This window comes from Cynocephalus volans, chromosome 14 (assembly GCF_027409185.1).
Source record: "Cynocephalus volans isolate mCynVol1 chromosome 14, mCynVol1.pri, whole genome shotgun sequence".
Taxonomy (NCBI): domain Eukaryota; kingdom Metazoa; phylum Chordata; class Mammalia; order Dermoptera; family Cynocephalidae; genus Cynocephalus; species Cynocephalus volans.
This window is the reverse complement of record NC_084473.1, coordinates 51,999,017-52,017,140: the sequence shown is the minus strand read 5'-3', so window position 1 is coordinate 52,017,140 and position 18,124 is coordinate 51,999,017. Positions and strand designations below refer to the sequence as shown.

General features: G+C 36.1%; 1 protein-coding gene across 6 annotated transcripts in view; it reads left to right on the top strand.

Moving 5' to 3' along the window:
* Window positions 1-18,124, top strand: part of CCDC88A (coiled-coil domain containing 88A) — a 129,590-nt gene that overhangs the window by 34,372 nt on the left and 77,094 nt on the right. For all 6 annotated transcript variants that reach the window (XR_010021626.1, XM_063077651.1, XM_063077650.1 and 3 more), the window contains exons 4-5: window positions 13,069-13,138; window positions 15,309-15,367. Coding sequence is in view for 5 of the 6 variants with exons in the window: in XM_063077651.1 (XP_062933721.1) it covers window positions 13,069-13,138; window positions 15,309-15,367 (129 nt within the window). In the remaining variant the exon portion in view is untranslated. The remainder of the gene's footprint in view (window positions 1-13,068; window positions 13,139-15,308; window positions 15,368-18,124) is intronic.

Genomic DNA, 18,124 nt, shown 5'->3' with positions numbered 1-18,124 from the left:
CAAAGAGATTTGGGGAGGAGGGAATTGTGAAATCAGTCAGTTCAACAGTTTAGATAAGTCGTTCACAATGGATGGTAATTTTATGCCCTGGGAGACACTTATCAATGCCTAGAGACATTTTTGGTTGTCACAGCTGGAGGTACTACTGGCATCTAGTAGGTAGAAGCCAGGGATGCAGCTAAACATCCTACAACGGCACAGGATATTTCCCCACAACTAAGACTTATCCAGCCTAAAATGTTAATAGTACCAAGATTGTGACCAAGATTGAGAACCCTAACTGTTAATGGTGCCATGATGATATTAGAATTGACAATTTGATTTGTGTTGACTGTCACCATTTTTTAAGATCCGTCTGTAAATGTTTCACTGATATTTGTTAGATGATCAGTTATACCTTTTTCTTTTCATTAACGTATGTTTGAATATCAAGGGACTAACTCGGCTAGAATTGATTAAATATCTTTTTTTTTTTTTTTTACTTAGCAGCTGGTGTGTGCAGGAATACAAACCCTTGACCTTGGTGTTACCAGCACCACACTTTACCCAACTGAGCTAACCAGCCAGCCTAATTGAATATCTTAATCTTAACATTTTGTCAAAATTGTTTCAGATATTTAAGAGAGGAAACATTACTGAAGGTTGAAATGCCCCATGTACTGTGATCCTTCCTGTAGAACCAGTTTTCCAAACCATCTCTGCTCTCCTTCCCCCATGCTTCATGTTCTTAGATAAAATGTTTCTAAAGCACTTCTAAATTGTCTTCAGAAATAGGTCAGCCATCCTATTTACACAGTTAATTGGCTTACTGAAATAATTTTTTATTTATATGTATATTACCAAGACAGATACAGCTTGGTTTAATACAGGACAGATTTCAAGTTAACAACATCCAAATCAGTGACATTCACATCACTTGTTAAATTACCTATCTCTTGAAAAAATCTTTTCTCCAATGCTCTTTCTAAAATTATTTTCAAAAATTTTTTTCGTATCCCATACTCCTCAGAAAAATAATTTGACGTGAAATGTTTTAGTACATTTTGGTTATTCTGACTCACAAAGGGAAGTGAATTTGGCTAAGTTGAAATTCAGAAGTGTATGTCTCCAAAAATATTTTTTTATGGGTTGGTGCATCATGGTCATCTTGCAAATATGATTCCCAGGGAGAAAAGAAAATTGACAGAATACCCGAAGATGATTGTTAGGGCAGTGAGAGGTTGGGAGAGGATTGTTAAGTGTATCTTTTCAGTTAGGATAGGTTAATTTAAATGTTGGTTTTCTTTTTTCATGTTAATGATTTAGAATATGTAAAAGCTCAATACAAATTATAATTTCATTTACATTTTCCCTCTCCCATTTATTGAACGTTAGGCATTCTACCTTGCATTGGGGCTATAGTTGTGCATAGGATATACTATGTCCTGTTTTCATGGAACTTACGGTTTTGGTAGAAGGATGATAGGCAAGTAAACAACTAAAAATAATTTTGATTGTGATAAATAATATAAGGACAATGAAATAATAATGTGAGAGGTTGTGAGAGAGGTAATTGGTAATATTAGATTGTCAGAAAGTTTATTGGACATACACTTCATTATGATTAAGTGGCAATTCAGACCTTTTCAGATAATTACTTGATCAATAGCAAATATTTCTTTTTGTCTTGCAAATGAATATTCAAAAGTTTTCAAGTCAGAAAATAAGTAAATTATGGCTGTTATGTAAAATTACTGAGGCTCTTTGTTTTGTTTTTTTTAGTTATTTTTATTCCTGTGAGTGAGAGAAAGAGGTAGTGAATTTGAATATTAGAGACAAAGTTTACAAGTAATATCTTAGTCCGTTTTTAGAACTCTGCCAGTGCTAATGTTTGGTATGACTATAATGGCTACAGTTTAAATAAGTACTAAAAGAAAAAAGTGGTTCTTCAACCATCATTAAAATGATCATTTGAATACTAAAATGAAAAGAATACTTTACGTTGTAAATTAAAATTTATTAGAAAGTTCTTGTGTGGTATAGTGTCACTATTAATATAAAAACAAAAACCAGGTCTCGTATCATTAATCTAGTTGCTACAGAAAGCACACTCTTCTTAGGTTTTTCTTTAGCACCTGTTAAAATAAGCACCATTTGGAGTATTAATAAAATTCAGTAGCTAAGAAAATTAGGTCCTGTGTTTGTTATACAACAAATGTTTTATATTCCATCATATTTTTGACACTGGTCAGATGTTCTTTCCTTTTAATGCCACTCATTTACTTTTTTTTCTGTAGTCTACATTAAAATATGGTAAAATAACCTTAATTTTTTTCACTTGTAACATAGATAAAAGGACAAATACATACATATACAGTGATAGATGTAATTATATGCTGAATTTTAAAAATAGATAAATGTCTAAAAGGAGGGACTGTCATTCCAGTGTATTTTAGAATTCTTTGAACCCATATTAAGTACTATAGAAATGTGCAGTTTTAGTAACAGCATTTTGCTCAGTGTGTGATTTGGAAAGGGAAATGAGGCTTGCCCTTTGCCAGAAATATGTTAACCTCTTCCTGTAAAGGAAAAATTGTGGATAACTTACAGGAAGAAGAGGAGCCTAGTTTTGAATTATCTTTGAGTAGTAACTAAACAGTGTTTGTATCTGGTATGTACCTGAAATAGTTCTTTCTTACAGTGCATTAGCAACATGAACTTTAATCTACACAATAAAAAAGGGTTTTAGATGATCAAATAAAAAATACGGTTAATATACCATTTTTAAAATAGAAATGTTATGCAAAGCCAATGAAAGGTAGTAGGAATGAAATTACTTGTAATACCTTTCGAGGTACCTCTGCTTATTTTTTTCCTATTAATGTAATCTCTGCCAGTTCTTTCTTTCTTCTATCTTTTTTCTAATGATTGTAGTTCTCCAAATCTGTCTGGACTGTCTTGATGCCTGAATAGAATTTCTATCTATTCAGTGAAACTTTGCTTTAATGGCCCTGAAAATACTCAAATTCTTTATATTTGAATACTTGCGTATCTTTTAAAAATTTCAATCTTCTCCTCGTCTCCACCTCCACCAATATTTCTTCTCATTCTCTGCTTTATTTTTATTCATTTATCATTAAAAACATTTACTTACTTATTTTATTTTCTGTCTACTCTTAATAAAATGTAAATTCCACAAGAGGAAGGATTTTTGTTTGTTCACTGCTCTATTTCCAGTGTCTAAAACAAAGTCTGGCAGATAGTAGACACTCCATAAATATTTATTGAGTGAATAACTGCCCTGATTTTCTCAAAACTTTCTCCTCTTTCAGTTGTATTGCTAAAATTCTTTCTCCATGCATTTTAAAAATAGGTTTCTTATCACTTGAGTAACAAATTGAAGTATATTCACTACTTTATATATGTATAAAATCATCCTCGATCTGTCTGTTAATTTGTTCCTCCTCCTTTAGTAAAGTCATATTTATCTTGGGGTTATTTATGTGTTTTTTTTCATTTCTTTGATACCTTAATGGTGAATATTTTTAGCTCTAGGTGAGGTCCGGGGAGTCTGTGGATGATATAATAAAACTTTAACAGTAGCAGTCAGCTTTTAAGCCTCTGGTCTCTTTTATGTCTTGTATACTTTAAAACATTACTTGTAAGATTGGAATAGGGAAATAAAAGAAATTTTTACAAAAATATAGTCAGAATCCTCTGAAGAACCCATAGGAGAACCAAATAGAGATTTGAGAATAATTTACTTTGTCAGAATTTGTATAATTTTTAGCTGCCTTATTACCTAACATTAGTACTTTCAGACATAAGTTAATACTTGAAAATAAAGTAAAAAGTACATTTTTCATTAAGTTTAATGTTTAATAACCTTCATCATTTAAAAAGCTCTATACTTTTGTTTCATTTTCTATACCCTCCAACAGAAGATGCATGTACAGTAAGTGACAGAGCTAAAATTTAAGCCTGGGCATTCTTACTCCACTCTTATCAGTGTACGCTGTACTACACATTTAGATTCTACTATACTAGAGTGCATTTTTAGATGACGTAGTGGTCAGTTTGAATTTAGCAATTTGCATCACTTAAATATAATCAGACTTCATAGTGTGACGATCAAACTGTATTAACACATGAAGTCATTGGTGATACCATATGGTGAAAAGGCGTATGAGATTGCTTTCATTGTGTGGGAAGTCTAAGTTAACATGAGAGCATGGGGAAACAGAATAGGCAGAAAGTATAGAAGTGGCTGAGGAAGGGAGTTTCAAGATGGCGGCGGCTGCGGCGGCTGGCGCAGAGTAGCTGAGGTGGAAAAGGTGGCCACTGGGCCTCAGGCAGCCGGGAAACTTGTGGACCTTCCTCTGGCCATCTCTTAAGGGAGGACTGCTGCTGCTGGCCGGTCGTGGGGGCTCAACGCCACTTTGCCCCCGGCAGGAGAGGCTGCCTCATTTACAGGCAACAGCTTTGAAGTGTGGAGCAGGAAAAGAACTGATTCTTAGCTGCAAAAGTGAGTCTTGAAACAGGGAACACGGCGCCAGGGCTGCTGTGGATGCAGCCAGGATCCCGGAGGCTGGGGCCGCACTGAAGGCGGCCAGCTGCCCTATTCAGGATTCGAGGTTTCAGGCCGGCATTAAAGAAGATTCCTGGGAGTGCCCGAGCGGCGCCGCGACTGAACAGCCCGAGGCGGCAGCGCCGAGAACACGGAAGGCAACAAACCAGAGACAGAGCGAGCGCCCGACCTGGCACAGCACTGTGAGTGATCCCTGGCACAGCTCTGTTCGGGGGGTGGATGCCCACGCGGCTCCCGCCTGCACCACCAGGCCACTCACTGCCACGGTGCTGCCTCCATTTTCCCAGGTGCGGGCAGCTCCGCCCTGCTCGGCCATCACTGAGCCCATTTGCTTGGCCTGGCGCGGGGCTTTCCGGACCCTGCGGGCCGACCTCCTCTCCCACTCCCTCCGCGGTTCTCTGGCAGGGCTGGGGGTGTGGGGCGTCCCGACCAGTTTTGGGAGGGCTAGGAAGTACGGGTGGGCCGACTGTCACTCCACCACACCCTGGACTCCGCCCCGGTAAACTTCCTGTTACTGGGAGGCAGATACCATCTCTGCGACCACCAGTTTGGAAAAAAGCCTAACGAATTTCTGGTTGGGAATAGTGTGGTAGGAGAGTTCCCAGGTCCGCTTGAACCTGCCGGAGAGCAGGCTGCAGGCGGGCACTAGACTCGGTTTATACCGGGGGGATACAAAGGTGAACAAGACCCGAGAAAGATCTACACAGTGCTACAAAGGCACCCAGAGAGACCAGTCGTCTGTGCCTAGCAGAAACCTGGTAGACTTCCTGGGCGAGGCGGTGCTGAGCAGGGTCTTGAAGGCCCAGCTGATAGACGAGGGGTGCAGAAGACACGCCCCAGCCCAGCACAGTGTGCACAGAGGGGGGAGACGTGCGGCCAGGGAGGCGGAGACCCGACAGAAACCACACACCCGGTGGGGTCGCCACTGCACGATCTAACAGCCTGGGCCAGAGCACACGGAACGGGGAGAAGTCCTGTACAGAAAGTGAAAGCTCAACAGAGATCACACACCCTGTGGTACGTGATCCACCAGCCCAGCAGAGTCCAAGCTGACCAGAAAGGTGGCTCCCCGGAGAAGCCCAAGACCCGAGGCAACCACACACACAAGACACTAGAGGCCAACTGAGCAGTCACGGCGGGAGCCATACCAAATTGGCAACCACAGCAACATCCTAGTTAGTCATTAGTCTTAAACCGGTGGACTGTGAAACCCCCTGCCACAATGAATAAACACCAAAAAAAAGACACCAGAAATACAAAAAATCAAGAAAGTACACCACCAAAAGTTAATAAATCTCATACTCTAGATCCTATAGAACAAGAAGCCCTTGAAATAACTGACAAGGAATTTCGAGTGATAATTCTAAGGAAACTGAATGAGATACAAGAAAACTCAGCTAGACATCATGATGAAATGAGGAAAAGTATACAGGATCTGAAAGAGGAAATATACAAGGAAATCAATGTCCTGAAAAAAAATGTAGCAGAACTTGCTGAACTGAAGAAGTTATTCAGCGAAATAAAAAACACAACGGAGAGTTTAACCAGCAGGCTTGTCGAAGTTGAAGAGAGAACCTCTGAACTTGAAGATGGGCTGTTTGAAATAACACAAGCAGACAAAAAGAAAGAAAAAAGAATCAAGGACATGGAAGAAAATCTGAGAGAGATATCAGACAACCTCAAGCGCTCAAATATCCGAGTCGTGGGTATTCCAGAAGGGGAGGAAAATGGAGATTCCATTGAAAACATATTCAACAAAATAGTGGCAGAAAACTTCCCAGGTATAGGAAAAATCACTGATCTTCAGATCCAGGAAGCTCAACGATCTCCAAACGTATTCAACCCAAAAAGGCCTTCTCCAAGACATGTCATAGTCAAATTGGCAAAACTCAGAGACAAAGAGAGAATCTTAAAAGCTGCAAGAGAGAAGCGTCAAATCACCTATAAGGGAGCCCCAATCAGGTTAACATCAGACTTTTCATCACAAACCCTAAAAGCTAGAAAGGAATGGGATGATATTTTCAAAATACTAAAAGACAAAGATTGCCAGCCAAGAATACTCTACCCTGCAAGGCTATCCTTCCAAAATGAGGGGCAAATAGTATATTTCTCAGACAAACAAAAACTGCGGGAGTTCACTACCACAAGACCACCCTTACAAGAAATCCTCAAGGGAGTACTGGGTTTGGTTCCTGAAAAATAACTACCACTGCCATAAAAACCCAAGAAAAATCAAAACCCGCTAGTACAATAAAAATGGCATTCATGAAGAGAAAACAAGCTAACAAAAACACTATCTACAACCTAAGGAACCAACAAACAAAGAAACCAAACAGTAAATCAGAAAGCAAGGAATAAAAGACACCTAAGACAACCAAACAACCAATAAAATGCTAGGAGTAAATCAACACCTTTCAATAACAACTCTTAATGTTAAAGGCTTAAATTCCCCAATTAAAAGACACAGACTGGCTGACTGGATCAAAAAGCAGGACCCAACTATATGCTGCCTACAAGAGACCCACCTCACCCATAAAGATTCACACAGACTAAGAGTGAAAGGATGGAAAAAGATTTACCATGCAAACAGAAAAGAAAAACGAGCTGGAGTGGCTATTCTTATATCTGACAAAATAGACTTTAAACTAAAAACCATAAAAAGAGACAATGAGGGACACTACTTAATGATAAAAGGACTGATCCATCAAGAAGACATAACAATCATAAATATGTATGCACCCAATGTTGGAGCAGCCAGATTTATAAAACAAACTCTATTAGACCTAAAGAAGGAAATAGACACTAATACCATAATAGCAGGGGACCTGAACACTCCACTGTCAATATTAGACAGATCATCTAGGCAAAGAATCAGTAGAGAAACACAAGATCTAAACAAGACTCTAGACCAATTGGAATTGGCAGATATCTACAGAACATTCCACCCAACAACCTCAGAATATTCATTCTTCTCATCAGCACATGGATCATTCTCCAGGATAGATCACATATTAGGTCACAAATCAAGTCTCAATAAATTCAAAAAAATTGGAATTATCCCATGTATCTTCTCAGACCACAATGGATTAAAACTAGAAATTAATAACAAACAAAACTCTGGAAACTATACAAACACATGGAAATTAAACAGCATTCTACTTAATGACATATGGGTCCAAGAAGAAATCAAGCAGGAAATCAAAAAGTTTATTGAAACTAATGAAAACAATGATACATCATACCAAAACCTGTGGGATACTGCAAAAGCAGTATTGAGGGGAAAATTTATTGCATTAAATGCTCACTTCAGAAGAATGGAAAGATGGCAAGTGAACAACCTAACACTTCACCTTAAAGAACTAGAAAAACAAGAACAATCCAATCCTAAAGTTAGCAGACGGAAAGAAATCATTAAGATCAGAGCAGAACTGAATGAAATTGAAAACCAAAAAACAATTCAAAAGATCAACGAATCAAAAAGTTGGTTTTTTGAAAAGATAAATAAAATTGACAAACCATTAGCATGGCTAACAAAAAAAAGAAGAGAGAAGACTCAAATAACAAAAATTAGAAATGAAAAAGGCGATATTACAACTGATTCATCTGAAATACAAGGAATCATTCGAGACTACTATAAACAACTATACGCCAACAAATTTGAAAATCTGGAGGAAATGGATAAATTTCTGGACACACACAAGCTCCCAAAACTGAACCGTGAAGACGTAGAAAATTTGAACAGACCAATAACAATAAAGGAGATTGAAGCTGTTATCAGAAGGCTCCCAACAAAGAAAAGCCCAGGACCAGATGGATTCACAGCAGAATTTTACCAAACATTCAAAGAGGAATTGACACCGATTCTTTACAAACTATTCCAAAAGATTGAAACGGACGCAAATCTCCCAAACTCATTCTATGAAGCAAACATCATCCTGATACCAAAACCAGGTAAAGATATAACCAAAAAAGAAAACTACAGGCCGATATCCTTGATGAATATAGATGCAAAAATCCTCACTAAAATACTAGCAAACAGAATACAGCAACACATATGAAAAATTATTCATCACGATCAAGTGGGATTCATCCCAGGGATGCAAGGTTGGTTCAACATACGCAAATCAATAAATGTGATACACCATATTAATAAACTCAAACACAAGGACCATATGATCATCTCTATAGATGCTGAAAAAGCATTTGATAAAGTTCAGCACTCATTCATGACAAAGACCCTCTATAAGTTAGGTATAGAGGGAAAGTATCTCAACATAATTAAAGCCATATATGACAAACCCACTGCCAATATCATCCTGAATGGGGAAAAGCTAAAAGCTTTTCCTTTAAGAACAGGCACTAGACAAGGATGCCCACTCTCACCACTCCTATTCAACATAGTGTTGGAAGTACTAGCCAGAGCAATCAGAGAAGAGAAGGAAATAAAGGGCATCCAGATTGGAAAAGATGAAGTCAAACTGTCCCTGTTTGCAGATGACATGATCCTATATATCGAACAGCCTAAAACCTCTACAAAAAAACTGTTGGAATTGATAAATGATTTCAGCACAGTAGCAGGATACAAAATCAACACACAAAAATCAGTAGCATTTCTTTTCTCCAATAGTGAACATGCAGAAGGAGAAATCAAGAAAGCCTGCCCATTTACAATAGCCACCAAAAAAATAAAATACTTAGGAATTGAGTTAACCAAGGAGGTGAAAAATCTCTATAATGAGAACTACAAACCACTGCTGAGAGAAATTAGAGAGGATACAAGAAGATGGAAAGATATCCCATGCTCTTGGATTGGAAGAATCAACATAGTGAAAATGTCCATACTACCCAAAGTGATATACAAATTCAATGCAATCCCCATCAAAATTCCAAAGACATTTTTCTCAGAAATGGAAAAAACTATTCAGACATTTATATGGAACAATAAAAGACCACGAATAGCCAAAGCAATGCTCAGCAAAAAAAATAAAGCTGGAGGCATAACACTACCTGACTTTAAGCTATACTACAAAGCTATAATAACCAAAACAGTATGGTACTGGCATAAAAACAGACACACTGACCAATGGAATAGAATAGAGAATCCAGAAATCAACCCACACACTTACTGCCATCTGATCTTTGACAAAGGCACCAAGCCTATTCACTGGGGAAGGGACTGCCTCTTCAGCAAGTGGTGCTGGGATAACTGGATATCGATATGCAGGAGAATGAAACTAGATCCATACCTCTCACCGTATACTAAAATCAACTCAAAATGGATTAAGGATTTAAATATACACCCTGAGACAATAAAACTTCGTAAAGAAAACATAGGGGAAACACTTCAGGAAATGGGACTGGGCTCAGACTTCATGAATACGACCCCAAAAGCACGGGCAACCAAAGGAAAAATAAACAAATGGGATTATATCAAACTAAAAAGCTTCTGCACAGCAAAAGAAACAATGAAAAGAGTTAAAAGACAACCAACAGAGTGGGAGAAAATATTTGCAAAATATACATCTGACAAAGGATTAATATCCAGAATATATAAGGAACTCAAACAACTTTACAAGAAGAAAACAAGCAACCCAATTAAAAAATGGGCAAAAGAGCTAAGTAGGCATTTCTCTAAGGAAGATATCCAAATGGCCAACAGACATATGAAAAAATGCTCAACATCACTCAGCATCCGGGAAATGCAAATCAAAACCACATTGAGATACCATCTAACCCCAGTTAGGATGGCTAAAATCCAAAAGACTCTGAACGATAAATGCTGGCGAGGCTGCGGAGAAAAAGGAACTCTCATACATTGTTGGTGGGACTGCAAAATGGTGCAGCCTCTATGGAAAATGGTATGGAGGTTCCTTAAACAATTGCAAATAGATCTACCATACGACCCAGCCATCCCACTGTTGGGAATATACCCAGAGGAATGGAAATCATCAAGTCGAAGGTATACCTGTTCCCCAATGTTCATCGCAGCACTCTTTACAATAGCCAAGAGTTGGAACCAGCCCAAATGCCCATCATCAGATGAGTGGATACGGAAAATGTGGTACATCTACACAATGGAATACTACTCAGCTATAAAAACGAATGAAATACTGCCATTTGCAACAACATGGACGGACCTTGAGAGAATTATATTAAGTGAAACAAGTCAGGCACAGAAAGAGAAATACCACATGTTCTCACTTATTGGAGGGAGCTAAAAATTAATATATAAATTCACACACACACATACACACATACACACACAAACGCGGGGGGGGGGGGGAAGAAGATATAACAACCACAATTATTTGAAGTTGATACAACAAACAAACAGAAAGGACATGGTTGGGGGGGAGGGGGGGAGGGAGAAGGGAGGGAGGTTTTGGTGATGGGGAGCATTAATCAGCTACAATGTATATCGACAAAATAAAATTAAAAAAAAAAAAAAAAAAGAAGTGGCTGAGAAAGAGGATGAAGGAAAGATTTAGTGGACCACGTTGACAATTGCTATCCACTTGGACCGTTTTGTTTATGATGCTGTCTCAGCACAGAATGTTCCATGGTAAATCAGTAAAAATAATTGCCTTGGAAATATAAGTCGATGTTTCTAGTCGATCCATCAATTTTGACTCATGTCATTCAAAAATAAGTGGTATAAGTGAGTTTTACCTTTTATCTGTGATGTCTTTAAACTGAGATAAAGCTTTTTTCTAGTAATTCAGGATTTGTTAAAATTTAAAGCTTCTCTTTATGAGGGTGAATTTGAAGGTCTTTTGCTCTGATTTAGCTCATCTCTATGAAGTAAGGTATAATGATAAAATAGTGATTGTTTTTTTAAATACATCTCTTCTTATTTATGATTTTTTTTACATATCTACAATGATAGTCCTCATACGTTTGCTTCAAGGAAAGGAAAATGAAAATTAGAATAAATTAGAAATTTATCACTTTAAGTCCATTCAGCTGTTACATACATAGCAGTAGCATATTTTCTCATGAAATAACTTGCTTTTAACTGGAAAATTAATTTGTTAAATACCCACATTCAGTATCATTCCTTGGAGTAAATGATTTTAGCAATTTTTAACCCTTATTCTTAGTACTGTTAATTGTATTTATCTAACATGATGCACATATTGAGTATGTTCTTTAAATGTGTGTATTTTTGGTATTAGTTGTTTTTTTTTTTTAATTTTATTATGTCGATATACATTGTGGCTGATTATTGTTTCCCATCACCAAAACCTCCCTCCCTCCCCCCCCCAACAATGTCCTTTCTGTTTGCTTGTCGTATCAACTTCAAGTAATTGTGGTTGTTATATCTTCTCCCCCCCCCCCCGGTTTTTTTTGTGTGTGTGTGTGGTATTAGTTTTTTAAAGAGCTAATAAGAATTTTTTTTGAAACTTTCTAATATATATCTATAAGGAATTATAGATGAAAGATTAGTTCTTATTAACATCTGGTGTCATGCCACCCACTGACCATGGGCAAGTGCTTTAGTGGATCTAGAATTACACACCTTTAAAGAGCAGTACAATTTAACTTTTTATGGTTATTTTTGATGGTTATTTGCTTCCTCATCATATTATTAAATTAAATAAAGGATCCAGAAAGAGTTGAATACTTTCAGAAACTTATTTCTCAGTAACTAGTTACATCTGAACATGTAGCCACAGCCAATTTGTAAAGAAACTGTCACAGTTATTTCTATAATCCTGCAAAGTTTCGATAATATCACATGGTACCTATGAATCCTGTAGTCTGATTCATCCCAGACCCTTTGTAGCATATCATCAGTGTCAGTGGTTGTAATGGCAGACATGATGTATTCAAGGAATAGTTGATATAAACAGAAGGCGCATAAAATGAGTAACTTGAAAGCATCAGTTCCTTCTGAATCATTTGCTGTTTCTTAATCATATACCATCAAAGAATGTACATATATTTTTGTCACTTAATGTTTGGCAGAGGTCAAAGGAAGTTAAACATCTATTGTAGACAGAGGAGAGAAATAATGATTTACATAGAAAGAAGTCACTTTCATGAATGATTATAAGACAGGAATTTTTAAAAAACAATTAGCTTTCTTAATTTTAATATCAGTTGACATTTTTAGTTCCCTCAAAGAGAAATAACAAAAGGAACAAAAAGAGTGCACCTCCTTGGTTTTTTTACTGAGGAGTGTTGTTCAATTTTTCTAGTACTTAAAAAAACCTCAGCTTTCCAAATAATAAATACTAGACCAGTTCAACTTGGATACTTTTATTTTGTGGACATTTGATAATAATTAACTTAAGACTGTCTGGTGTTATAATTTTAGTTATTTAATTTATTTAAAGTTACAAAAGATTTAAGACCTTATGTATCTTTTTCACATGTGTTTGTTTTTTTAATTGTTGTATAACATACTGACAGAAGAGTGTGCAAATCATAAGGTATACTTTTATAAATCATTACTAGTCAGCATTACCCATATAACAACTATTGATATCTTTTTCCAGGACACTTTACAGCAATTGATCATGATGTCATTGCCAAATGTCTTAATCATTGGCAAAAATCCCTTTTCTGGTAAGTATTAAAACTAACAATGTGATAATAATGTCTTGTCTTTGCATAATTTTAACAAGAGCTTTCTTATTTACATTAACTCACTAGGTTTTTCACAATTCTATAGGAGATGTCGAAGGTGATGTTTCATTTTATAGAGAGCAAACAAGCTTAGAGTATTTATATGTTGTAGATGAGACCGAACATACACTTTACATTACATTGACTCCAGTGTTTTTTCTAGTAGAGCAAACTGATACTTTTCTGTGATGATCTTTAGTGTGTCATTATAAACAAGTATAGAAGATGATATATTTATAAGTTAAATTAACATAACCTTAGAAAATAAATGATTTTAAAATGATTTTCGGATTTCTATTCATATATCTCCTATCTACCATTGCCAAAGTTGTTTGAATCCAACATTTTACAGATTGAAATGTTTTAATTTCCATATACAAGTTCTGAATGGAAAAATGAGAAGCAGTTACTCAGATCATTTAAATTATTTTCTTCAAAATTTCTGCCCTTTACCAAATTTTAAATGTGATACATTCAGAGTTTTAATTTTCAGCAATTAGGGAAATTAGCAGCTACCTTACAGGCTACATGTTATCCATATCAAGTTAGTATATCTTCTCCAATGCTACCCCTCCCTCAGTCAAAACAGCCAAAATAAAAACTAAAATCAAGCAGCTGTTTTTATAGAGGAAATTATCAGTTAGATGAGGTGATTAGGAGTTTAGATAGTCTTTAGAGATACTCTGGGATGTATGATTACGCAAATAAAAAAATTGTTTTGCATGTACAATGGAATTATTTTCAATTCCACATGCATTTAGTAAGTACCTACCAAATTATAGGGACCAGGAATATAAAGAAATGGTTCATGTTCTGGAGGATCTTGTGTTTTGGTAAGAGACACACAGATTACTGAGACATCATGTAATAGTATGGAATAGAGATAGCTACAAAATGTTGAGGCATATAAAACATGGAGCAATTAATTATTCTTAAAATTGGCATATTAGTGAGAGTTGGGGACTACTGATGATTGGGACATGGAAGACTACACAGAGATGTTAGAGCTATGCCTAGGATTATGATTAGTAAGTGGTTTGCTAGGGGGATGAGGACGTGAGGGGAGAAAGAGAGGCAGAGGAAGTAGCTGATGTTAGGGCAGAGGAGTGTGTGTGTGTGTGTGTGTGTGTGTGTGTGTGTGTGTGTGTGTGTGTGTGTGTGTGTGTGTGTGTGTGTGTGTGTGTGTGTGTGTGTATGTATATGTATGTATATTTGGGGGCAGTAGTGATTGATATGGCTCGGTATAGCTAGAAAGTAGCTTGCTTCATGGACAGTAGAAGGAAATGTGTGAAAAGAAGAGTTGGATTTTAAGGTTGGCCTGAAGGTGAAACTCTGACCCAAAAAATAATTTTTTTTTCGGCCAGCTCAGTATTTTAAGAAAATCTTAACTGAATGCTGTTCCACTGGGAATATCCTCTCCAGTTCTGTTACTGACTGTTAATTTTTATCCAGCTTGTTATATACATTATTTTACCAGCCTCACTGTAACAGACGTTTAAAGTTCTGATCCTCATGAACCTACACAGTGGAAAATCATTTAAATGTTATAGATAGGGAGCTGGCTGGTTAGCTAAGTTGGTTAGAGTGTGGTCCTGATAATACCAAGGTCCAGGGTTTGATCCTGGACCAGCCAGCCGCCAAAAATAAATAAATAAATAAATAAATAAAGTTATAGGTAAGTGAATCATAAGATTTGTGTTTTACTACAAAAATACTAGTAAAGCTAAGAGGAGCCAGACCTATTAGGAGCTATTTTGACTGACTGTGGCATGTCCCTATATCGGCAAAATACAGCTTCTTAATATGGTAGGCTGGTGTAGTATAATCATTTATGGAAAAAGAGAGGATTCATAAATAGGATACATATTGCACAGTGACTTGAAGCCTGTTTATCTATAATGCAGCCCTTCAAAATTGAGATCCTTGCCCATTTCTTCTGCTGTTTACCACATTGCACACACACACAGTTGCTTTTTTGAATTCTCTGAATTTGCTTATAGACAATCCTTTGAAGTTATTGTGAATATTACCTCTAGAAGTGATTCTCCCAATAAAGAAAGATACTTGACATAGAGCAAAATGTTGTACTTAGTAATTGTTTTTATTTCAGAACAAGGCACAGAAGAAGTTAAAAAGCTGCTTTTACTTTTACTCGGTTGTGCAGTTCAGGTAAGATAAAATATTTGTTTCTCTTTTCATTTAACAGCCTCCTTATAAGTTTTTTTAGGCTCTAGTTTCTGAAAGACTTAAGGATGGCCCATTGGTTTTCAAAGTCTCTGTTAGAAGATTTAAAGTAACTGTATAACCTCCTATGAGATTATGTTGAAGAAAAACACTTATCTGTTATTTTATTTCAAAATTTAGTTATGTCATAGTCATATTTAAAATCTTTAATTATTTTCTTTATTCTGAGGCTTTCTTATGTCCCTAAATTTTTCATGTTTTCTCAGAGGTACCCTTAAAAACCTCTTCCTTATGATTTATGTTTGCATGTGTGTATGTTTTTAGGAGAATGGAAGGGGGTAAAAAGGCAGAATTTATGAAAAATGTTTTAAGACTGTGAGTATTATTACATTGCCCTTTGATCAGTGATTATAATAATAATACAGGTTGAGTATCCCTTATCCAAAATGTTTGGGACCAGAAGTGCTTTGGATTTGAGGTTTTTTTGGATTTAGGAATATTTGCAGAATACATACTAGTTGAGCATCCTAATCTGAGAATTCACAATCTGAAATGCTCCAGTGAGTACTTGCTTTGAGTGTTATGTTTCTGCTCAAAAAGTTTTGGATTTTGGAGCATTTCAGATTGTGAATTTTCAGATTAGGGATGCTCAACCTTTAACAGCTACGATTTACTGAATGTCTACTTTATGTCAGATATTATACCTTGCGTAGGTTTTCTCATAATATCTTTTCTCAACTAAGGAGATTGGTGTTTAGGTAGGGTGATCTGTAACTTATCCAAATTAGAACACTTGTGAAAGTCAAAGTAGGTGCTGTTAATAATTACAGTGGAAGTGCATGTTTATTCCAGCCAAACCAAGATGGTCACTCTAGATTTAGGTCAGATTGCTAGTAGGCCAAAGAACTGAAATTCAACTCTGGTCTGACTTCAAAACCTATTATACTGTGTTAATTTTTCATTTAAGCAGCCATTTTTTGGATGAGTGATTACAGTGTTCCTTTAAACTATCTCAGTTCTTTGTGGAATGAGGTTATTTATAAACAAATAAATAATGTGACCACTAGTAATTTTTTACATACATATATCAGAAATTATATATCCCGGAGAGTATTGGCTTTTAGAGCTGACTGCTTGGGAGCTATATTCTTTATACAGTGTATGTTATTAAAAGTCTCATGCTGTGTAATGTTTACTTCTCAATTGATTCAATATTAAGTTAAAAACAAAGAAACCAACCAAACAAACAAAAGAGCCCCATAAATATTAAGTTAAATATGGTATTTGTAGTTGTTGCTCTTCTAATTTGGTCATCAGAACTTGAGTTAGAAACGCAACCCTTAATTATTTACCACTTTTTATGTACTGTATTTGCTTTTAAAAATACCCTCTGTCCGTGAATGCTACATAAATTGAAATAACATGGTGACAGCATAAATTTGGTTGTTATTGCTGGTTACTAAAATTGACAGTGGGAATGGAGCAGAACCAAGGACCTTTTTTATGAACAGTCTGGGGAAAACTCTTAAAATATTAAAGAAACCATCATTATTACCATCTGTAAGAGCAACGAAAAAGACTAAAAAATCCAAGGCACTTCCTCCACCTTTTGTATCTCACATGACAGTATTCCAGATGCTAGGGGGAAAAAAAAGCCATGAAATAATGATCCTTTTTCTAACAAACTAAAGCTTATGATAGGTTAACCAACCCAAGCTCTTCTAGTTTTGCCAGTGGGTGTTTCCTAAAGAAATTTACCAAGAAGTTTGTATATTTGAGTGACTGTTAAAACTCATGTTTTGAAATAACTCACATCATTTTACTTCACTACTGAAGTAAAGCAGATCTATGTAATGGGCACATTTTTCTTAAAACAACTTAATGAAGCATTGCTCAGAAATCAACTATCTTAACATCAGATATATAAATTCCTATTTATTAATGCACAGTGCTAAATGCTACATAGAGCAATGTAATGTATAAAGAAACCTGGCCTTATAAGGAACCTACCTTATAAAATAGTTTATATTAATGTTGGCATGTAATTAAAACAAGAAGGTTTTCTAGTGATTAAGTATTCTTAATTTTTTCCTATAAATATATTAGCTGGTTGTGTTTACCTGTACTTTAGACTCACATAATCTGTAAATGGTTTGTAAGGTAACTATTATTTCAGATGGTCACTGGAAAATGGAGGAAAAATATTTGGGTGGACTAAGGTTTAAGAGAAGGCACAGAATGAGAAAATTGTATAAAAGAATATATAAAAATGCATGATGGGTTGTGACATTGTAAGTAAGCTGGAAAATAAGGGTGATTTTGAGATGTTTAGAGAGAATGGGGCAGTGTGAGGGTACGTTTTAAGGGTAAGGGGAGGAATTTATTAATTTTATCATTTTTTTTTTAACTTAAAGAGAATATTTCAAAGAGCCAGTAGACAAAATGTATTATTAATAAGAGAGAGTGACTAGGGAAGTGTGGCTAGAGCCAGTGAAGAGGAATTGGTAGTACTATGTTTGGAAGATGTCCAGGACCCAAAGTAGTAAATTTATTTGAGAATTAAGAAAGAGTAAATGCAAGCAAATTAATTTTTTTCATATTAAGAAATGAAAGAGCGTAGGTTTTATCAACTGTAGAAAACAAACTGAAGACTCAAGGAGACCATCATCCTAACCTGTGTCAACATCATTCAGAGTATTTATAGAAATGAGGAAATGGAATGGTTGTCAGACAGGTCTTTGA